Raw genomic sequence first — 24,114 nt, 5'->3', positions numbered from 1 at the left:
CTCTCTGTTAGGGAGAACACGCTTTCCCGGTCCTTCAACAGCAACCAGTCAAAGACCATAGCAGTGCCAGCTAAACAGAAAGAAAAAGTTAACCTGCAAACAAGAAAACATTAAACTAAGGGAGGGTTGCGAGGGTGAATCTCCAGAGCTGACTGCCTGGATACTGTCAGCTCCACCCCCTATTTTTAAATGGGACTGGCCCCACCTCTCAGCAATGAAACTTGACTACTGAGGCTGGGCCTGACTCTCCAAATAATAACACTGCCATTAAGTTCCCTGGGAACTATAGCTCCACGCACGATCCCACAAAGGGCACCCACAATGTAAAGTGTGAGTGCTCATTCTTCAGATTTCCACAACTGCCGATTTATTTTTTCAATCCTCCTAAAATTCATCAGCATTTTAGTGTGAATTTCTCCGAATAAACATACCATTGCATGTGTTTATGCAGTTTTCACTACACTACACAAATTTGCAAGCAATTTCCCCCAATATAATCCACTTTCTATGTTTTTTTAGGGTTGCCATATTTCAAAAAGTGAATATCTGGACAGATTTAAGCTGCTTTTTATTGGCAAAGTTGTTGAGCTTTTGCGGCAAAATCACAAGAAAATTTGCAAATTTCGAAGGGCAGCTGTGTTTAAGTTTGTGTATTATTTCAGTAAGTGTGAATTAGGTAGGCTCACTGCACTGAATTTCTCCCACACCTGTAGGTAAACTCCTGCCATTCCTGGGCATATATATAAAATATTTCCCTAGGAATTGTGGCTAGCTATAGGATGACTGGAGCCCTGCCTTGTTCATTTGTTCCTTTTTCACCTGTTTTGGAAAGGATGGTTCCTTCTTTTACCTGGGTACAGTGAATGTTGAACTCCAGCTTCAAAAGGAAGTCACACCTGGAGAGTTGCTAAACTGTAAATGGGATGTTCCGAAGTCAAGGCGAGTGCCTGTTCACAGAAGTGCAGGAGCTAATTAATTATTTGCTTTGTTAAACTCATTGTGAAAACTGAGCTTATTGTTGAACTCACCCCCCCCCCCATCAGCCCTATTTACATAGAGTCCTTAATATAGATCAAACGGCTGCTTTCCTTCAGATCTGTTCAGAATCATCCTTCAGAGGATTGTCGGGTATTCAGTCAACTCATACTTGAAGTGCATGATATAAATTAAGATTACATCACGTAGAAGCCAGGTCTGGGCCCAAGATGCATGGGAATTGCACATACCCAACAAAGTAGAGTTTGGCAAAATGAAAACCTCTTAGCCTTTCCAAAGGAAGAAAACCATACATCTAAAATATTTGAAGATAGCAAGTGACTTTATACAGATGACAGGTGGGGTCTGTGAACAGTGATACAGAGCAAGTCCATGGTGGTGCCCTCATCATCTCTGCTTGTCTCCTGGAGAGGAAACATGCCTAGTTGACAAGCCTACAAGGCAATGCATGAATACACAAACATGGTGTTGTGACCAGATCGGAGCTTCCAAGTGCAGGCTGCCTTCACACACACACACACACACACACACACACACACGTAGGCTCCAAAGGCAAAGAAGGAATGAACTGGTTGTACTTAATGACTCTCACTAAGGCCTAGTTCTCACTGTTTTCGTAAACCTGTGCATGGACTGCAGGTTCCTCACTCCTGCTCCAGTATATTCACTGAAGCGGTCTATACATATTTTGATTATTATACTAACTCCCCAAACTCTCCACCTTCTTTGAAAGCAAGCAAGGGAGGACAAAAGTTGGATTCGGTATATACGTTTCCACTCCAGCAGCCATGTGGCCATTTTCCATTAATGAGCATCTGGGATAGTTCCGTTAGTACTTTTTTTCCCCCCTAAAAAGAAAATGCATGTTGCACAAATTGATAGATAATGTGATGCAGAAGACAGCAATCAGAATTAATTAGAGGGAGATTTCGTTGTGTGGTGTCATTTCCTCGTTCCCCCACCTCTGCATTCAAAAAGGGGATTGTCTCCAGGGAACGACTTGCAATTCAAAAGAAATGTAGATAATAATTAAGAATGTCTCAGGCATCAGTGATGTCCAGCTGGCTATTTCATGACGGAAAGCAATAAAATAATAATGACTAATTAGTAATACTGGGATAAACATATAACAGTGCTGATCAGCTGCTATCTGGAGTGGGCAACTCTCAGTGCTGTAGTAAGAAATATATTCAGTGAAAACATCTTTCTAAAGCACAGGACCAGTTCTGCCCTATAATAAATTACCTCTCCCAACTTGTAATTTTTGGATGTTGTTACTTTTGCAGGTAGCATAGCCCCACTCCAGGATATTTCAGATAATATATCCCACCACCACAATTATCTTTGGGGGCATTTTCACTTGATCCCCACCCAGTGAAATCACTTTTTAGAAAACAACTCTGACCAAAAACTTCAGCACAAACTGAGTTTAAACAGTCTGGAATGGCATCTCCACACTGGGAGAAGTGCAAAAGTGAATAGATCCCTAAATTCAGCAGCAATTGGTCTGGATTAAGACATTTCAAAAAGGAATTCAAATTCCTCAAGCTTGCAAGAACCCCCATGACCAATCATCAATGTCTTCAGTCCTGGGTCTGCAGGGCTAGCTGACCTTTTTTGGGATGAGAGTTTCATTAGCCCATTACCAAAAGTGGGCATGCCCAATGAAAATAAAAATAAAACAACAACATATTTTGGGGTACAGTGGCATCTCGGGTTAAGTACTTAATTCGTTCCGGAGGTCTGTACTTAACCTGAAACTGTTCTTAACCTGAAGCACCACTTTAACTAATGGGGGCTCCCAATGCCGCCGTGCCGCCAGAGCACGATTTCTGTTCTCAACCTGAAGCAAAGTTCTTAACCTGAAGCACTATTTCTGGGTTAGCAGAGTCTGTAACCTGAAGCATATGTAACCCCAAGCGTATGTAACCCGAGGTACCACTGTATCTTGAATTGGGGGCAGGGGACAGATGTGGGATGTAATTTTAGCCACCTCTGCTGTATATTCTCAGTTTCTTAGAGCATTCAAATCTCTGCAGACATCTGGTCCTGCTTTCAGAAATGAAAAGGCTGTGTTTGCAGCTTGAAAGCTGTATTTTGAGGAGATGCACTCATCAACAGTTCAGCCCCAGACTGAGCTCCAGTTTGACACAAACTGAATGAAACATTCTCAGTGTGTATAGTGGTGAATTCCTCTGACTGAGTATGGCTGCCCCCTCAGATGGATAGATCCTGGGGGTCAAGAAGCAGCATGGCAAGGCATTGCAGGACAGAACGCTGTGGCACCTTAACCTTACCTGTTCTCCTCAGATACATTGCAGGATGTTGTAAGCCATCAGAAGTGTTGAAGTTATGATCCAGTTGCTAGTACATGGAAATGGTCGGGTCTTGCCGTCTTGTCCTTGAATTGCCCACCTGCGCAAATGTTCACAATGTTAACCTGATCACTGCTTTGTGAAGCAACGTCTCCTGAGTTTTTACATACTGTATATGAAAAATTGAAACTCAGAATGAACAGCGGAAGAGCTAACTTTTATGTGTGTGTGATTAAAAATTAGAAGCCATAGCTTCTCAATAAAAAATCAGACCTGTGTCTGCGTTGAATGGATAATGGACAACGGTTCTGTTCATTCTCCCTCAATCTCTCTCTTCTTCTCCTCTGATGGACTTTGAATAGGGAGGTAATGAGTTACCATCATTTCGCCAACTTACAGATGTTAAGAGCTGCCGCTGATTTCTATTCATCCCATTTTCCCCTCCCCCTTACTTGGATCTCCTATTTAATGAGCTGGGAGCCAATCAATAATTCATAGCTGCATGAATAACTGGGGGATGATAACCACTTATTTGGAAAGATGTAATCAGGCCTCATTCTCCGAGGGAGACTCTTATCTGTTTATCAGCTTCTTCTAACTCCCGGGTAATCCAATAGACCAGTGCAGGCATCAAACAAAAGCTTAGAAAACAAGGTGGTTGCGTCAGTGTATGGGAGATGGGATTATTCCACACTTGGATCTGTTGCCATCTTACACAGCACGCCACGGGCTTTTTAAACTTGTGAACTCTCAAAACTTCAGCACCATTCTGAGTTGGCCGCAGTCAAAATGCATGCCATTTCATAAGCATGCATAAGAAGTATTCAGTTGCCCAAGAGGAGAGTTACTTCGTTTGAACCCAAGAGGTTCCTGAAGGGAAGAGAAGTTCTTTTCACAGTAAGACTAGCAGGCTTGGGATGTTTTCCAACACATTTCCAAGTCCTGCCCATCACTAACCTGCTGGAGGGGGTTGTGAAGTTTGAACCAGCACGGAGATTGGTAAACACTGACTGTGTGGTGGGTGGAGAAGGAATTAGTTTGATCCACTGTTGACATCAAAAACGACAAAATCAGATGTTCCCAAACTTGCCTACAGATTGGAATCCAGCTCCCTGCTCTGGCTTCTAGTTGCTGAAAAACAAGAACTCAAAGGAGGATTCGTTCCAAAGGCTTTACTGTTTAGATTGCTGCCATGCATGTGCAAATCGCTGGTTTATGGCACAACAGGCAATACACGTAATTAATCCTCTCAGTACAGCTAGAAATAAGGCAGCTAATCAAATTTCTTAAGCTTTAGATGTTCATCTGACACCAGCACATCCCCTTACTATCCCATATATCTATATTCAACTTAGTGTAGCAAGCATTTCTGCAATCTCTGCTTATTTTATGGGTGAATGCACTGAAAAGGATTGAAAATGTACATCTTACGTTTTTTTTTAAAGTCTGCACAAAATGCTTAAAATGGGATGAAATGGTCCTATGATCAACCTGATATTTGCCCAACTTTAGTTTGTGTGAACATGGTGCTGCATTAGGGTGTCTCCAGAAAATAAGCCAAGCCACATTCTGTGGAGAGAGGGCGGTGGGGGTGGGGGGAGACCACCCAGCCCCTGCCAAGATCCTCCATGAATTTGTTTAATCCCCTTTTAAAGATAGTTGGTATCACTATTTCTTGCAGCAGTGAATTCCAGTGTCGTCCTGCAGTCCATTTTGCTGACTTGCCTGTTGGTTGCAAGCACTCACATGGAGTCATTGCGTGACCAGGCGGCAACAGCCCCAGTCCCCAGGGATCATAAGGAAGGAATAAAGACTCTTGACAACATTATATGGAATTAAAATTAGGCCACAACTTTATTAAACTTCCGAATGTAGGAAGACCTTGGCTTAGGCCTTGGTTGTGTATCCCTCATAGCCCCCCAGCCGGGGAGGAACTGGGGCACATCAAGGTAAATGGGATATGAGGGTGCTATGCGAGATGTATGTGTTGTAGGCAACCCAGCCCTTATCCCAGCATGCAGGGTAGTTCACTGGCAGCCTTTCAGTGTATGTCCAGTGACACCTATATATATAACCCCTGGAATCGCCACCACAGGGGGGTGAGTCACCACTTCTCTCTCTCTCTCTCTCTCTCTCTCTCTCTCTCTCTCACACACACACACACACACACACACCATACAGGGAAGAAAAGACTAAATGATTCCACCCAAGGCCATAACTGCCCAAGTTGTGATGAACTGTTACAGGGAAGACAAAACCTGCCAATGCAGGAAAATTTCTTCCCGGTCCTTCAGCAGCAACCAGTCAAAGACCGTAGCAGCACCCACTAAACAGGACAAAAAAGTTAACCTGCAAACTGGAAAACATTAAACAAAGGGAGAATAGGGAGGGTGAATCTCCAGAGCTGGCTGCCTGTCTGTTGTCAGCTCCACTACCTATTTAAACTGGGACTGGCCCCACCTCCCAGCAAGAAACTTGATTAGTGAGGCTGGGTGTGAAACTCCAAAAATTAGTACTGAGAGGCAAGCCAGTCCCTGTTTGCCAGTAAGCTCCCTAGGAACTGTTGCTCCGCGCGCGATCCCGCAAAGGGCACCCACAATGTAAAGTGTGAGTGTTCATTACGCTCTCTCTGTTGCCTCAGTAGTCAATTCTGTTATCCAGAAGGAGAACATAAGGAAAGGGTTTCTGCTGAGCCTTGCTCTGCCATGGAATTGCTTCTTGATTTTTGCTCAGCTTGCTTTCCTGCCTTGGTTAAGTCCTTTTCTCCTCCCCCACTCTCCTGCGACTCATAAAATGGGTCTAATACTTTTGCGACACTTAGTGCAATAAAATGTGCAAAGCCTTTAGAAATCCTCTTAAGATGAAGCTAAATATTGATTATTATTCATACAGCAATTATTGTCCCTTTCAGGGAAGAAGATTATTGCTGTCATTAACATTACTAGCAGCATCTAAGTGGTTGTATTTAAAACCTAGAAGAAAACCTGTCAATTGGATTAATGTGTGTCCTACAAAGATGACTCTTAGAATGAACCCCCTGCTCCGTCCCCAACCCTCCTCCCCAGACATCATGCTTTCAGTAAGGAATAAACTGCCTGCCTTGCATCCATACATTACTAGGGATACATCTGGAATTCTTTTTATGCAAACATCCCCCTAGATTTTTTTAGTTTTTAGTTTTTAATTTTTTTATTAAATTTGTATACCCCCCTTCATCCGTAGACCTCAGGGTGGTTCAAAACATAAAAAGACAAGATAAGAAATATTAAATACAATCGTACCTCAGAAGTTGAATGCCTTGTGAATCGAACATTTTGGCTCCTGGGTGCCAGAAACCCGGAAGTGAGTGTTCTGGTTTGCAAATGTTCTTTGGAACCCGAACGTCCAATGCAGGTTCCGTGGGGTCTGATTGGCTGCAGGAGCTTCCTGCAGCCAACCGGAATCCACACCTTGGTTTCCGAACATTTTGGAAGTCGAATGGACTTCCGGAACGGATTCAATTTGACTTCCGAGGTATGACAGCATCTAATAAGAACAAGAACAAAACAAAACAATAATTCTTCTCCCTCTCACACGAACACATTTTAAAGGGTATAGAAGGTTAATCACACAAAGGCCTAGTTGGAGAGGAACGTTTTGACCTGGTGCCTGAAGATGTATAATGAGGGCGCCAGCCGAACCCCACAGGGGAGAGCATTCCACAAATGGGAAGCTACTGCAGAAAAGGCCTGTTCTCATGTTGCCACCCTCCAGACCTCTTATGGTGGAGGCAGGTGAAGAAGGGCCTCAGATGATGAGCTCAAGGTCCAGGTAGTTTCATATGGAGAGAGGTGGTCCTTGAAATATTGAGGTCCTGAGCTGTTTAAGGCTTTGTAGGTCAAGGAAGAAATTTAAGAACTATCTTAAGAAACATTGTAAAATCAATGAGTGTTAAAATGATGCGACTTTAGAAATTAAGTGGTTTACAGCTGTAAAGATTAAGTTAAAAGAAAAGAAAGGTTAACAATTAGATAAAATTAAGGGTGAGGATTTGCTGAACTGAATATTTGAAATTGGAATGCAGAAAGGGGAGGTATGAGGAGGTCGGTGAAGTAAGTTTTAAGAAAATAAGGATTTGAAATTATACTTGTTTTTTCTTGTTTGTGTTTGTTTGTATTGTTGTGTTTGATTATATAATTTGTGAAACTTTAATAAATATTTTATATATAAAAAAAAGGCTTTGTAGGTCAAAACCAGCACTTGTTTTGTTCCTATACAGAACATGATGAAATAGGAATCCTCCCATTTTATTCTTATTCAACTTCTTCAGTGAATCAATCTCTTTACTATGGTCAGTGACACGGAATCATAGATTCAAAGAATTGTAGCGTTGGAAGGGACCACAATCAATATTCAAAAATAAACTTTGTACCCATATATAAAAGAATACCAAACAAAACATAACAGAAAACCATAACAGTAGAATTACTAATAACTGTATCATACTATAGAATGCCAGGCATAGAAAACAAACTGTAAGTTTGCAAAAATTAACCCCTGGGGTTTTTTATATGCAGCAGCACAATGTTTGACACCCTGAAAGAGATTGATGCCTTCTGATTTGAAAGGAGTAGAAAAGGACAAACATGTATCTGATTGTCCTGGGGTTTTCCATAAAAATCATCAAGTAAAAATATTACGTTTATCATGATAAAAAGAGCATTACATAAGAACATGAGCTATCAATTGCACCTCTCCAGATTCACAGGGACTTTGACAGTAGGGGTTCTCGTGGAACCTCCACTCAAGAACTGCTGATGGAAAAACATTCAAACATACCAGAGAAAAGACTTTGAGATCTTTTTCAATAGAGAGCACATATAGTTCACTGATTTATAGGGCTGAAGCTATTATTTATAGGGCTAAATTGATATTATTACTATTTGCAGAGTTTGTAGCGTTTGCTGGAGCTTTCAGTTCATGCAGGTCACATGCTCCTACATTATTTACTTACTTAATACATTTGTATATTACTTTTCCTCCCACCAGGAGGGTCTAACTTGGCCTGCAAAGCCGTTTTCCTCAAACCACACCCACCTGCTCATGACACCATCAGATGGGCACTAGGTAAGGTTTAAATCCTGTTCAGTTCTGCAGGATCCCTTGCATTGAAATTCCCAGCTAAAACAGAAGGTTCCCTCCATCATTTTAGATGAGGTTTCCATGCAAGCCTGCATGGAATCCCCTGCTAAAATGATGGGAACCTGCCCCCATAGTGGGGAATTCTAAAGCATGTGCCTCCCTGAATCAGGAAGGGGTGTGCAACAGAGGTGCCTGTGGAAACAGAGGGATTTTCAACCATTGTGGTGTTTCCATGTACAGCTGTGTGTGTGAGATCTCCTGCTAAAATCATAAGAACCCTCTTTTTAGCAGAGGATTCTAAATAAGACTCCTTCCTTGTTTAGGGAGGGTTGTGCATCAGGATCTCCTGCTAAAATTGAGGGGTTTTAACTATTGTTTTAATGGACACAGGTAGCGCTGTGGTCTAAACCACTGAGCCTAGGGCTTGCTGATCAGAAGGTCGGCGGCTCGAATCCCTGCGACGGGGTGAGCTCCCGTTGCTCGGTCCCTGCTCCTGCCAACCTAGCAGTTCGAAAGCACATCAAAGTGCAAATAGATAAATAGGTATTGCTCCGGTGGGAAGGTAAATGGTGTTTCCATGTGCTGCTCTGGTTTTGCCAGAAACAGTTTAGTCATGCGAGCCACATGACCCGGAAAAACTGTCTACGGACAAACACCAGCTCCCTCGGCCTATAGAGCGAGATGAGCACCACAACCCCAGAGTCATCCACGACTGGACCTAATGGTCAGGAGTACCTTTACTTCTACCTTAATCATTGTTTTAGCAATGAATTTCATGAAAACCGGCATAGGATCCCCTGCTAAAACAATGGTTGGGTCCCATTCTGCAGACAAATCTCAGGTGCACTGTTCCTTGAATCGGAAGAAGGTGTGCATTATACCCTGCTGAAAAAGAGGGTATTTTACCATCACTTCAGGAGGGGATCCATGGAAACCCCTGCTAAAACAAGGGAAGAAAGCCTTCTTTTTAACAGTGCCTTGCAAAGTGTTTTGAAGTCCCAACTTTGGCACTTGAAAGTGTCATGCACATGACATTATTGTGATGTCATGTGCTTGCCAGGTGGATGATCCCATCCACCTGCTAAATTTGGCCCATGAGGCTGAGCCCAATAAGAATCTGGCCCATGGAGCAAACAAGGTTCCTCACCCATTATATAAGCAATCCCATCAATATGATTTGTTTGTTTGCAGTGTGCTTCAGCAATATGCATCAGTGTCAATGGGAAAAAAGTCTGAAATGAGCTGAAGGAACTCGGCGCATTTCGAAAATTAAGTTTATGAATTTTTGTGGATAAGCTGAATTTCTGGTAGGAAAGTTCAAGGAGAAGAAAAGGAGGATAATCTGCTCATCTCTACATATTACTAGTCAGAACAAATGAGATCCGGATTCCCACCTCTGAAGCATGATGCATTCTTTGGCAAACGTAGTGGTTTCAGATTAATTTCAGCATAGTAATGGAAAGCTTCTTGTGAAGTTTCTGATACTTTAGAGTGAGCAGTCACAGCTAATACACATATTTTAGTTAGGTCTGAACACTCGTCACTCATGCTCAGTATAGTCTCCATGTTTTCACTGGGTATAAAAGTGTGTGTGCGTGCACGTGCGCATGTACAGTATTCTAATGAAGAGACTTAATGTTATTTTAATAGTGTAATTTTTAAAGTTTGTGTTTATATTCTAAATTGGTTCTCATCCGTGCTATAAGCAATTCACCTTTCTGGAGGTTTAAAATACATAACCACAAAAAGCCCACCTGAATCTTATCCCATTTCACCTCAGGTACAGCATCTTGACCCAGGTATCCAGCTTCCCAGTTCTCCATCATCTGGGGGGAAAGCTGTAAATACAGAGAAGAACCATAGCTCAGTGAGAGAGTTGCTGGAAGCCACAGTAAGGGAGAAAGCTTTTTGTGTTCTGGTCCTGCTTGTGAGATTTCAGCAGGCGTTCGAGTGGCCACTGTGAAAACAAGATGTTAGACTAGATGGGCCATTGGACTGCTCCAGCAAGCTCTTAGGTTTATATTAGACACAATTGCTTTGCAAAACTGTGTATTAGGAAAAAATGCACGAAAATGTGTACATCAGGGGAAGTTTGCCCTAAAATGCTGGTGAATTTTCATGAGGACTTTAAAAAAAAATTGCAAAGTGATGTGGAGAACGAAACCTAAGCTTGGAAAAATGAGAAACTGATACAGTCATACCTCATGTTACGTCTGCTTCATGTTATGTTCTTTCAGGATACATCCCGTGGTGACCTGGAAGTACCGGAAAGGGTTACTTCCGGGTTTCGCCACTTGTGCATGCACAGACGTGCAAAATGACGTCATGTGCATGCACAGAAGCAGCGAATCGCAACCCGCACGTGCACAGACGTGGGTTGTGTTCTCTTCATGTTGTGAACAGGCCTCCAAAATGGATCCCATTCGCAACCAGAGGTACCACTGTATTTACAAATTTGCCCATCCCTTCCTAGCATATAACCATACTTGGACTAGCATCATTTTCATTGTCTAGAAGCATACACCCAGAACTTTTCAAATGTGGCATACCCTCCAACAACCTGCTCCTTTTTTGGTCCTGAGCTCTCGTGGGAGCTAACTGATTCACACAAAAGGGTGAGACACAAAACAAACAAACAAAGGTTTTTTGGTCCGGTGCTCTGGTATGAGCCAGGTGACTTGCACCACAGCACTGGACCAAAATAAAGGACATTCCAGGATCCAATCAGAAGCCAGGATGGCTTCTTTCACTCTGGGATGTCCCACTTAAAACAGGACAGTTGAGGGATATGATGTGGCTCTGGCTCAAAACAGAGTCTGAATCTGGAGGCAGAGCAATTTCCAATCCCCACATTACTTGCAGGAAGCGACACTTTTGAACATGCCTGGGAGTGTCTCTTTCATATAAAGAGAGGTTGAAAATGCTTCCCTTCTTTCTAGCAAGCTCTCCTCAGCACTGCTTACTCCTCCTCCCTTCTGAAAGATGGAGGTGCTGTTTATGAGGAGGGTACAAGCAGCTCAAAAGGAAGGGGTGTGCCCTCCATTGTTCATTCATTTTCCTCTAAGCTTTCCTTGAGAATACTTGGGGGGGGGGACCTTAAAGTTTGGTTTTTTTAAAAAAATGTCTCTGAAAGCTCTAAAAAATGTGTTTTGAGGCAAGCCAAGGGGAATTTGCCCATCACTAATTTTATGGTGTTAGCTTGTTTTTATAATGTTGCTGCTTGCTCTGAGCCTATGTGGAAAGAGTGGGTTATAAATCTAAAGACACGTAGATATATGGCAGTGTAAGAATTTAGTGGCACATGGGTGCTATAAACTCTCCAGGCCTCAGCTTCTCTGAAAATGCTTTCTTTTCTTTTCTTTTCTTTTTTTTTTTGCGCCTGTAATGTGGGATGGAGACACACACACACACACTCCTAGCAAGCTGTCAAGATGGCAATTTGAATGATGGAGGGTTTTTTTTCTAGAGGAAGGATGAAAAATCCCTGATGTCATCTGAGTCAAAATTCGCAGCAAAGTCTTATTTGATAAGAGAGATAGCTGCAGAACCTCCCTTGAGATGAGGAGTGCCTCTTGTTTATTAAGCGAAGGTTGGCAGGTGATACAATACAAAAATAGTCCCTGCAATTGTGCTAATAAGTATAAAGAACTGCCTTTCCACCGTTGCTGAAGAGTTGGGTTTAGGGCTTCTTATTGTACCTTCCTCAGACTTGTTTGTTGACTATTGGTGGGCCTGTTCCAAATCATTATGAGAATCCTCTTCTGCTCTGACCACTGAGCAAGTGGCTTTTGAATGCTTTTTAAAAAATAAATAAATTAGGAAATACTATATGACCTGCTCTGGCCGATTCTTGTTAAGTGGTTTCCTTACTGGCCTGACTGGTTTCCCCAGAATTATAGACTTGGGTGATTCAATGATATTATAATCTGAAGAATGTCAAAATCAAGGTTTGTGAAGAAAATAGGACCAATGCTCATCTTTCAGGCGACAGGGAATGGCAATGAATAGGATTTTAAATAAAGAACTGTGCACGATGCAGCTAAGGTTTAAAGCAAATTAAGACAATCTGTTAAAATAAACAAATTGGTCTGTATCCAAGGTAGCGCCAAGTTAAAATCACTTAGTTAAAGTCCTATCCTTGTTCTGCTGGTGTAATGTTTGGCACCAGGGGAAAGTTGTTGAGCAAGAGAATGCATGTCTAGGTTGCTGGTGACTTGGTTGCTCAATCTGTTGTGCAATTAGTTTCTGCTGGCACAGCTGGTGACTTGGTTTCCTCTGCTGCACAGTTTTAAAACCCACCCATCTGCTAGCACAAGAGCATTAGATACATCCCATTAGTTTGTATCATAGGGGAGACAGAGGAGTAGTGGGACCTGGAACAAAAAGCCACAGTATAGGTAAAGGTAAAGGGGCCCCTGGCCATTAGGTCCAGTTGCGGACGACTCTGGGGTTGCGGCACTCATCTCGCTTTATTGGCCAAGGGAGCCGGCGTATAGCTTCCGGGTCATGTGGCCAGCATGTCTAAGCCGCTTCTGGCGAACCAGAGCAGCGCACAGAAATGCTGTTTACCTTCCCACCGGAGTGGTACCTATTTATCTACTTGCACTTCAGGCTTTCAAACTGCTAGGTTGGTAGGAGCAGGGACCGAGCAACCATCGTGGGGATTCGAACCGTCAACCTTCTGATCGGCAAGTCCTAGGCTCTGTGGTTTAACCTACAGTGCCACCCGCGTCAGGATAGTTACCTCTTAACAGAATTGCACAATTGACACCCAACATTCTGTGGCTCCTTGAAACCACTGAGCATGCTTGGTGCGCATTTGCTTTGGTTTTTCCTCCTAATATTTAGTACTTTTGCATACCTCAGAATTCTCCCAGGCATGCTAATCCCTGCCTCTTATTTATCGGTACTGCCATTCTGCATGCAATAGTGTCGACACTCAACCACCCGAGTTCTCAATTTGAAGGAATTATGCAGGGCTCTCAGTGCTTGCACAATGTTACAGTAGACATTACAAGAAATAGCAGAGAAGTGATTCTAGGCAGTGGGTTCTTGATGACTCTTGTAACATCCCATTTCAACCTAAAATTGATGCTCCACATCGTCCTGGAACAGACACACAAACGGAGCTACATGAACATATTCACGGCTTCAGCTGCGAAAGCTGTCGCCCAGTGCTCTGATTCATGTCTCAAATAGAATGAAATAATCTAGTTATACACCACTGTTCTTTGTTTTAGACCAAATCTCTTGCTTTGCATTCTGGACTAAATGACAGCTTTTGCCCCCGGCCTTCATAAAGTAATATGTGTGCACCTCAGCAGGAGAAGCCCGTCAGCGATGTGGTAAATAAATAAAGTGGAGGAAATATGTTATTGCTTTCATATCTAAAGCTCACTCAGACAATAAAGGTTCAGGAAAGAAAACCCATCCCAAGCCTAAACTGTCTGTCGACTACCTGCAGATACCATAAATGTCTAGTGTAGAAACAGTAATAGAACATCTGTGGAATAAGCTGGTACACTTAGTAATGTATTGAAAGGAAATCAGATTCTTTGTTCCCTAAATACCTTAGGCTGTTAAATATGATTGATTTCAACCAACAGCCTTGATGGAGAGCATGTCCCTTTGATGACATCCACCTTCCTCTCCTAAAAACCCGGGGTGAGGAATCTTTTTGGCTATGCAGGTCTGATCCTCAGACATGGCTGAGACAGTCTAGGGCAAAGAGGGTAGGAGCCTGGAGCCGTGGGGGCAGAAGGCAGAAAGAAGGTTAGATCATGAGGACAGCTTTAGCAAAAAGGAGGAGGTGGTTGGAAGCAACAACAAAGAGCTGGATCTGGATCTAGCAACCCCAGTGGTGAGGTAGGAGAGCTGTAGGAAGTTTGTTATGGAAGCAGGATCTACTGATGAAAAGAGGACCCAAATGTTAAGAGTAAGGGACTCACTGTTTGGAGATAAGACTCACTCTGGGGCTGTGAGGATCCTGGGGACCTTGGGCAGCGATAAGGAACATGTCACAGCATGTGTAAGTAAATGAATAAATAAATACTAGGAGGTAGGAATCAATCAAACTGAATAAGATTCAACTTCTTCACATGTTCACCCTTCCAGCTTAGTACAGCCCATGTAAGTTATACTGGGAAGGCAGTAAGTCCAAATCACTCTTGCAATAACAAAATAAGAGGGTGCACACCTACATCACATTTGCTCTCCCTCTCCTTGTTTTGTTGTAACATGTGGAAAAATAAAGGAAGGGGGTGGGGCTGAGCAAGTGGGAGAAATAAGCAGCCATGTTCAGCATTCCCCATGCACTCCAAATGGTAACCCAGCTAACCACAGAAACTTTTTTCATATTATTTTTAAACTAAATAAAAAATCTGTATTCATAATCTACAATAAATCCCTCCCCCATGTATTAGTTTCCATATTCGCATACCAAACTGGTATTCGCACCCTGTACAATGGAGGTTTCTTCCACAAAAGCACACGTTTCAAGTTCTGGATGATTTAGTCCCGAATAAATGCACATTTTTCATTTTGACCTCAAAAATCAGGAATTGTGTGCACTAGAATAACAGCAGCACCAGACAAAAAGTATTGAGTTGGGAGAAAACTCACCCTCTGTATCACCCTTTAACCAAATGCCTTGAATAGGGGAACAAATATGTGATCAAAGCATGTTATACAATGTGCTTTAAATCCCTTTGTGTACGTCTCTTTATTGGGTTACAGCAAGTTCTCCATGTATGAAGTGCCTTATTATGAAACTATATTTCAATGCACCCCTATTGTACAACACCTTGTTATTGTACTGTTGGCGACATGGCTGGTGCTGATGCTGCCAGAAGCAATCTTTCTTTCTTTTTTATGCCTCCTCAGCTTGGCTGATTCATTCTGCAGATCAAGTGTGGATTTCAGCATATTGTGTCATGCTTATTCTCTTGGATCGGTATATCCTGCCCTCTCTCTAATCTGGTGGGTTTTGTTCTGAAGCTCATAAATTGCACCACACTCTGTTTTCTCTACAGTGCCTCCGGATGATCCCATAATTATTGGAGGGCCCGTCATTAGTCTGCGAGCTGGAGATCCTCTGAATCTGACCTGCCACGCAGACAATGCTAAACCAGCAGCATCCATTATTTGGATGAGGAGAGGAGAAGTAATAAATGGAGCAACCTATTCCAAGGTAAGGGTCTGAGATTTGGAATTGGGGTCAGGGTGGGTGTCAAAGAGGACAGCTAAGACCCACCCAGGTGGTGATGACTTGCCTGTCCTAGAGATGGACCTTCACAGGGAGAACTCAAGTCACATTTTTAGTAAAAAAAATTATATTTCTACAATCTTCCATCATGGAACTCGAGGTTCCATACATAGCATTCCCAAAGGGTCTTTCAACCAGGCATTGACCCAGTCCAGACCCGCTTAGCTAAGTTGCCTCAAATGCCCTCACATCCTAGACTGGGAGGACTTTTTGTGGTGGGACAGAGATATATTCTCCCTGTCTCACAGCAATAGAATTCCAGGTCTGCAGAGTTACAACACATCAAGAGTTTGATGCTATCAGCTGTGGATTGAATTGAGGAAGGAGTTTTTATCACACTGTATTTGTTAATTTGCTTAACACTAGAATTCTAGGTCTGCTAAATCACAATACAGCAGGAGGTTCAATGCTATTGATTGATTGATTGATTGATTGATTGATTGATTGATTGATTGATTGGAGATCAATGATTTTTTCCCCTTAAACATCTCACTGTATCTGTTAATTGCCAGGATATCAGCTGTGAATGGCTGCAGTTAATTACATGATTATCAATGCTTGTACTTTCCTGTGTTTCATTTCCCTCTGACCTCACTGTTTACAATCCCCATTGCCACAAACCAAGTGTGTGTATGCATACCTGTCTCTCAGGATAACACTTCATACATCTGATGGACTGAAGTCCCCCAAAGCTTGGGCCATAATGAATCCATTTTTCTTTAAGGTGCTTCTAGATTCTACTGCACCAAAAACAGTAAAAGTTAGCAGGGTCACCCCTCTTGAAAAAGAAAAGGAGAGGAGAGGGGAAAAGTAGAGGAGGGAGATCAGATCTCCAAGGTCATAACAAATGATGATTAAACACACACACACACACACACACACACACACACACACACACACAGATATAAAAGCCCAGCCATTGAAAAGAGGCCCTTGAGGTATTGGGGTCCTGAGCCACATAACGCTTTATAGGTCAAAACTAACACATTGAATTGAGCCCAGAAACTAATTGGTATAGAGAGAAGGGAACTCTATATTAATCAGTATAGAGAGGGAAATTATTATTATTTTCCTAATGATCAGAAACTCCCCTTCTACTATGTATTTTGAAAAGTGCTTTGTTTCTCTGTTCGCAGTGCATTTGGACAGCTTGTCCAAATTTAGCAACATGATTTTTGAGATCAAGGAGCGTATTTTCACCCTTGTTTAGGTACATAAATGGATACCATTTTGACTCAAGATGGTGGACCGAACCTTTCAATACTGTACGGATTTAAACCGCTAATTTCAAAACTGTTGTCATCTTTCTTTCTTTGTTTCTTAGAATTCGCGAGCAGCGTTGGTTATAAGGCTGCCAGTGCATTTTAATTGCAGCAATAACATTACAAGCTTTCTCGGATGGCCTGAAACTGCCTCTGCATATGGGCAGAGGTGATGGCAGGCAGCTTGGTGAAATGGATTGTGAGCGAGCCCAGGAACAGAATTTTTAAAGCAAGCATTTTGACAAAATAAACATTATTCAGGGCAAAATGGTCTCCAGTGCAGGTGTGGAGGCCTTAGCCAGTCTGTGTAGCCTCCTTACATCCCCTGCTGTGAGCTTGACACCAGGCTACAATTTCTCAAAGAGTGTTCTGTGCCCAAGTGCAGCATTTATATTAGTTTCTAAGAGTTTGTTTCCACTGAAAAGAAAATTCTTCTGCTGGAAATGCCACTAAGGTGCCTCTCAGGCAGGTGAGAAGTGCATGAGCACAGGGAGCAAAAGAAACCACAGTGATCTCTCTGTATTTATACGTAACAATCACTGAGATGCCCATATCACCTTCATACCTTTCAAGCGCAACTTTGTCTTTGGCCATCTTGAAGTTTTTGCTACAGTCTGAGTGCATATTTACATCCCTTTGCCAAATATTTGGAGAAAGCCCCTAGTTTAGGGGTAGAGCATCTTCTTTGCTGGATGGGTTAAAGCACAGAGCCTAGGGCTTGCCAATCAGAAGGTCGGCGGTGCAAATCCCCGTGATGGGGTGAGCTCCCATTCCTCGGTCCCTGCTCCTGCCAACCTAGCAGTTCGAAAGCACATCAAAGTGCAAGTAGATAAATAGGTACCGCTCCAGCAGGAAGGTAAATGGCGTTTCCGTGCACTGCTCTGGTTCACCAGAAGCAGCTTAGTCATGCTGGCCACATGACCCGGAAGCTGTATGCCTGCTCCCTTGGCCAGCAAAGTGAGATGAGCGCTGCAACCCCAGAGTCATCCACGACTGGACCTAATGGTCAGGGTCCCTTTACCCTTTACCTGTCCTCTTTGCATCCCACCTTTGAGGGCCAAGCCCTCACAAGGCAGTTTAAAAAACAATAATAATAACTGGGATTGAAACATTAATTTGACATGTATTATAAACAATCCATTAAAAAGCACCTGGCTAAAATGTAGTGAGCCAGCGGCAAAATATTTGAAAAGCTTGATGGAATAAAAAAACTTCAAAGGATCTGTTTGAAACCCACAGGGGGCCAAAGGAAACTTTTGGAGGAGGGAGTTCCAAAGATGTAGGATCACAACTGAAAAGGCCCTATCCTTGGTACCTACTAACCTGGCCTTTCCTAGGACAGAGGAACATTGGAAGCTGCCTTAGATGAAGTCAAACTAAGTCAGATGGGTCCACCTAGCTCAGTGCTGCCTGCACTGATGGGCAATGGCTCTCCAGAATTTCAGCAGCCCTACCTAGAGATGCTGAGATCTTCCACATGCAGGGTGGATGCTCTGGGGTACAGCCTTTCCAAGAAAGTAGGGCTGGTAGAAACTATGTGCCACATCTGCACTGCAAGGAGGCAAAGTGAAAGGGGTTATTTATGGTATCTCTGAGGTTAAGGCAGCAGAGGAGTAGGCCAGTTAATGTTATTTTTATGCCTATTTAATTGGATTTTAATTTGTACTACATATACTTTAATGGAGCACACACACATTTTAATATGTATTTTTATTTAACAAAATGATGACCTTCCTCGAGCCTATGGAACGGAATAGACAACGTATTTCAATAAGCTAATATCCTCCTGTACTATGTTCCTGTCTCATCCTGCACATGGATTACTTCCTGGGAAAGATAAAAGGATAACTAATTCTGACATCAATTTCCAGATGTTTCAGCGTTCATGAACATCAGATTTCAAAGCAGAAATGAGCCAAAGGGCTGGTAGGAATGTTGGCGAATTCCAACGAAAACAGAAATAGAATCTAAGATTTCCAGTGTCGGCTTATTTGTCCCATGTTCTTCCCACAATCTGGGCCCCAAGTACCTTACAGACTGCCTGATTTTCCATCTCAGCTGCTGAGATCCTCTTGCCATGGTTGCTTTCAGTCTACAGTTGAGAGATATGTAATTGATCACATCCCTCCCCATTTGCAATGTGTTTCTTTTGCACTAAAATGGAGTGGAATAATGTAACGACAGTTTAATTTATGTAGTTCATGTAATTTGCATATTTCATTACATAAGGTATGCAAATTGTGTAATTTTGTCACAGAGGACAGTGAGGTGCATAAAGTAGTTTTTGTCAGAAGCCGAACTGAAGCAAAATGGAAACAGTGCTGCATGCGGCTAATACAGGGCAGAAAGGAAAGCAGTGCCTTCAAACATCCCTAATTGTGCTGGTCCCTTCTGCAGCAGCATGTTGCACTTTGACCTATAATCTAAGAACCCAGTTTAGGCTGTCACAAGAGTCTTGCTCAAATGACCACGTGCAATTAGGGACCCTGAATTGAGTCTCCAACCGCACAGAGACCCTACATGCATAGAATCATAGAATTGTAGAGTTGGAAGGAGCCACAAGGATCATCTAATCCAACTTTCTACAATGCAGGATCCCAGGTACCCTGGGATCAAGAGTCTCATGTTCTACCAACTGAGCTATCCAGCCTAGATGCATACATTTGTGCATGTGCATGTTCTGTTAGGAACATAGTAAGCTGCCTTACACTGAGTCAAAGCCATAGCTCAATACACTGGCTGGCAGCGGCTCTCCAGGATTTCAGACAGTGATGTCTCCCAGCCCTACCTGGAAATGCCAGGGATTGACCCTGGGACCTTTTGTGTCTGCTATTGAATCACAATTCTTTCCTAACACCTTCTTACCTTCTGATGAATGCACAGGAATCTTGAATGTGGGCAGCAGCCATGAACGAACTCAGTGCATTTTCACAGAGCGAATGATGACTAAAGCCCAGCAACGTTATCATATTGTTAGTGAACATAGTGTGGGTTTTCAGTCTCATGATGGAGGGAGGTTGTTCGAAAAGCTGATTTGCATGCTGATCAGTTTACACTAACACTGTCCAGGGATCAGGGGCAGGAGAGGAAGGCAGAAACAAAATCCCATATCCTTCCTTTGCAAAATAAGATGCACAAACCGTCTCTTGGATTTCAGTCCTTGGCTAGCGGCAGCATGCTCTGGTCCAGGCCGCCTCTGTTGCCTGCCTGCAGCTTCATCTGCATTAGCCAGCCTCATCCTCCAGGCCTTCTGCTTGCTATCGGAGAATCCAGCATCTGATTTGCATAAGCGGCGTGACCTTTCTCTCACCGCCATCTGATTTGCCTGCAGTATTATAGGAGGATTCTTGCTTTATTGCACCCAAATCCTAAGACATTTCATTTCTCCTGCCATCAGCAATCTCTCAGGAAATGGCCAACGGGTTGCTGTGTACCAAAGCTGCAGGAGAAAGAAGGTGGATGTGAGATGATGTGGGGGTGGGAGTGGGGGACCACTGATTTTTAAAGCGCAGCATGATGGCACTGTTTGTGCAGTGGCGATTTCAAATCCCTTCCCTGTGTTTCTCACAGAATATTTCCTCCCCACCCCCTTCTTGTGTAATCTTGATCAACACAACAAGCACACATTTCCTCTTCCCCAAATGCCATGTGGACACAGCAGAACAATTAAGTCCACAGCTTGACCTTGTCTCCCGGAATCTCGGGCAGCAGCCGATGCTAATTAGAACCGCAAAAGGGCTGACCTCCCCCCTCCTCTGGCTTGGATGGAATTAATTCCTGTCTAGCCCATTAATATGCAAGTCTGTCAAGAAAAGGGGGTGTTTTTTTTTCCTTCCCCTGGTTCTGGTAGAGCATTTTGCATTTGGATGCTCCTCTGCTCCCCGCCTCCGCTTTTTGTAGGCTTGTTCCCTCCTGGAGGAAGAATGGAATGCAGCAAGGCATGAAAGTGAGGATGGAGAAAGAAGCCAGCATAAGACCAAAAGAATAGCTCCACCTACACTGTTTGAGCCAGTATGCCTTTCAGTACCAGTTGCTGGAAATTGCAGTGGGTGAGGAGAGTGCTGTCGCCCTCCAATTGTGCTTGCAGACATCTGGTTGGCCTCTGAATGGAGCGCTGGACTAGATGGGCCCTTGGCTTGATGCTGCAGCGCTCTTCTTATATTCGTATGGGCAGCTGTGGCTCACACACTCCTCAGTATTTGCCCCCTACTAAGTTCCTCTTCCTGTAGGCTTGAATATGCATCCACTTGTCATCTCCTAAAACCGCCTTCCTATTTCAGTGCTCCGTTTCCTCATTACCAAAGGCTTGGGGGGGGGTTGGCAACAGATTAATATTCTCTATAAATATTATAAAATGTTGCATGTCCCGTTAAAAATCTATTAAAATTCAATTAAAGTCCAGTTAAATAGCTATAAGCATGATGTTAGTCCACTGCCTGAACTCCACCATGCTAAAACCCAGCCCAGGTAGAAACATTCCTCCTGGCTTTGGGGGAATCAGGACAGAGTCAAAATGGCAGCAGGTTGGAATGGGTAGCATGTGATTTGTGTAGTAGCACCAGCCAGTGCCTGTTTAGGGGAAGGGCCATAGCTCAGTGGTAGAGCATCTGCCTTGCTTGCAGAATGCCCTGGGTTCAATCCCTTGCATTGCCGGATGTCCTGGAAGAGGCTCTCTGTAACCCTTGCCAGTTGCTGCCAGTCTGTGTAGACAATACTGAGCTAGATAGACTAACTCAGTACAAGGCTGCTTTTTATTTTTTATTATTATTATTATTATTATTATTATTATTATTATTATTATTATTATTATTATTTTATTTATTTGTTTGTTTGTTTGTTTGTTTGTTTGTTTGTTTGTATCCCACCCTCCCCGTCCGAGGCCAGGCTCAGAGTGGCTAACATCATAAAAACAACACAATAAGCATAAAAACAGACATCAATTAATTAAAATACATCTTAAAATTAATTCAGACAAGTTAAAATCTGGGCAGGTGGCAATTATCAGAGTGGAATTGAAAGTGGTTAATAATTGCCAGGACCAACTGTTTCCACTGATCATACAAGGACCTGTGAGCGGGTTGGGGCCTCCTTCAGGCTTGTTTTTATGTTCCTATTGTATGTGCTTCCCCCCAGTCCTTTGAGATAATGCCATGCATTGAGATCTATGTAGCTGCATTTACAAGGATGCACAATGGGTGGGTCAATCCAAAAGGCGCTGAATGGAATGGTAAAATTCCATTGCATGGAACGTCAGTCACTTCCAGATGGTTTAACCCTGAACTTCTCAAGGAAGCTCAGACTGGTTGGTTTTTCAGTGCCTTCAAATCGTTCTGATTTGAAGACTTTGCTGATTATCCATGGCAAGGATAAACAGCCAGGAAGTACACAGTTGGGTATGTCCGTAAGGTAGAGAAAGGGAATTTATTAAGATGTGTGCAAGGGCAGTTGATCAAGATTTCCTGTGATTTCCAAGCTTCTGAAACAAAATTAATGGTTATTAGATAGGATATTGAGATGGAGCTTCCATGCTTAGTGGCAGTATGCCTCTAAATACCAGGAGCTAGATAAGGACAGTAGCTGCCATGGTGCCTTGCTTGTAGCTTCCCCCCAAACCATTGGTTGGCCACTGCTGGAAACAGAATTTTGGTCAAGATCAGTGATGGTTAATACGTGGCCTTCCAGATGCTGTTGGACTCCAAGTTCCATGAACCGTAGCCAAGATGCTCAGTGGTCAAGGATAATGGGAGTTGGAGTCCATCAAGATCTGGAGGACTACCAGTTCCCCATCCCTGGTTTAAATGAACTGTTAGGCCAGCCTTTTCCAACCTGGTGCTCTCCAGATGTTTGGGACTCCAGCTCCCATCATCCCTTTCCATTAACCATGCTGTCTGGGACTGATGGGAGAGAGAGGCTGCTTTGCTTTAATCCATCCAGGATGTTCTTATGTTCTTATTGTGGGGCAGGGGGCATATGCAGTGGCTCAGAAACAAACAAACAGAAAGGATTTTTTAAAAATAGTGCAGTTTTAAATCGTTAAACCATTGTTTTAAAACAATAAATTGATTTTATTTGTTAAGTTGCTTTAAGAGTTCTTCTTTTGTACAAAGTGACTGGCAACTTTAATAAATAAATTAACAACAACAATAGCAACAACCCTTCCTGGAACCTCATGGTGAAGGGCAAGTAAAAAAATAAAATCAAAATTGCTGCTGCTGCTATTGTCATTTTGCACATGCCCAGAAACACTCACTTCTCCAGCCAAACTGCATGTGTCCACAGAGAAGCATGTCTGTCGCAATCAAACTTCTCAGAGGCTGGGGTAGCTAGTGTGAGCCTCTCCAGATGTTATAATGCTCCCAGCCCCCATTTGGGGATGATGGGAGTTGTAGTCCAAACCCTCTAGAGGGCACCACAGTGGTTGCAATCTCCCTGGGGCCTTACCAAGCCCTGCAGGGTCCCACAGTCAGAGACGGATTTACGGGAGTGCAACCAGTTTGGTTGCACTGGGCGCTGAGCCTCTGGGGCTGCACAGAGGACACAGCAACTATGATTTAGAAGCAGAAGAAGGCACTGAATTTTGGCATTGCACAGGACACCACTGAAATTTGAGACCCCAAAGTCTGCCACTGTCTTCTTAGCATGGGATGAGATTAGCTTTACGAAAGGCCCAGGCAGGTGAGCATTACTGCCTGCACTTGGGCACCTGTCTGGGCTGAATATATCTCAATTCCCAGAGCCCGATGTAGCTACCAGGAAGCCAAGTGAAAGATTCAGATCAAATCTGACAGCAGATTAATTCTGTGCCAAGCCGTGTTCCTGCTCCTCTCATAAAGCATTACAGGGAAGGCAAAGCTTTAGAATTCCAGCTCCCCAGTGAGCACACCTGGGCAACCTCTGGTATTTGGAAGTGTGAAGGGTTGGCTCTGGAGCACCACAGACACGGGTGCCCTCTTGATAGGCGTGAAGAAGCACCTTCAGTGTGGTGTGTTAATGAGCTTTTAAATATTCTATTTTATTCATATGCCTGGCCTGTCTGACTAGACAGGATTAAACGTGCCGACTGAAAGTGCACATTGGAATAAGTGACAAACATTCAAAATTAATGCAAGAGGGCAGGTCTGGCTCCAGAGGATGGCAATTTTTTTGGTATGCTATT

At 43.2% G+C, this 24,114-nt stretch overlaps 1 protein-coding gene across 3 annotated transcripts in view; it reads left to right on the top strand.

Annotated features, from left to right (window-relative positions):
- Window positions 1–24,114, top strand: part of KIRREL3 (kirre like nephrin family adhesion molecule 3) — a 741,064-nt gene that overhangs the window by 552,952 nt on the left and 163,998 nt on the right. For all 3 annotated transcript variants that reach the window (XM_083480504.1, XM_083480502.1, XM_083480503.1), the window contains one exon: window positions 15,464–15,621. In XM_083480504.1, the coding sequence (XP_083336630.1) occupies window positions 15,464–15,621 (158 nt within the window). The remainder of the gene's footprint in view (window positions 1–15,463; window positions 15,622–24,114) is intronic.

The sequence above is a fragment of the Podarcis liolepis genome (assembly GCF_965112155.1).
Source record: "Podarcis liolepis genome assembly, chromosome: 16".
Taxonomy (NCBI): domain Eukaryota; kingdom Metazoa; phylum Chordata; class Lepidosauria; order Squamata; family Lacertidae; genus Podarcis; species Podarcis liolepis.
Note: the sequence above shows the minus strand (reverse complement) of the source record. Positions and strands in the feature narration are given on the sequence as shown.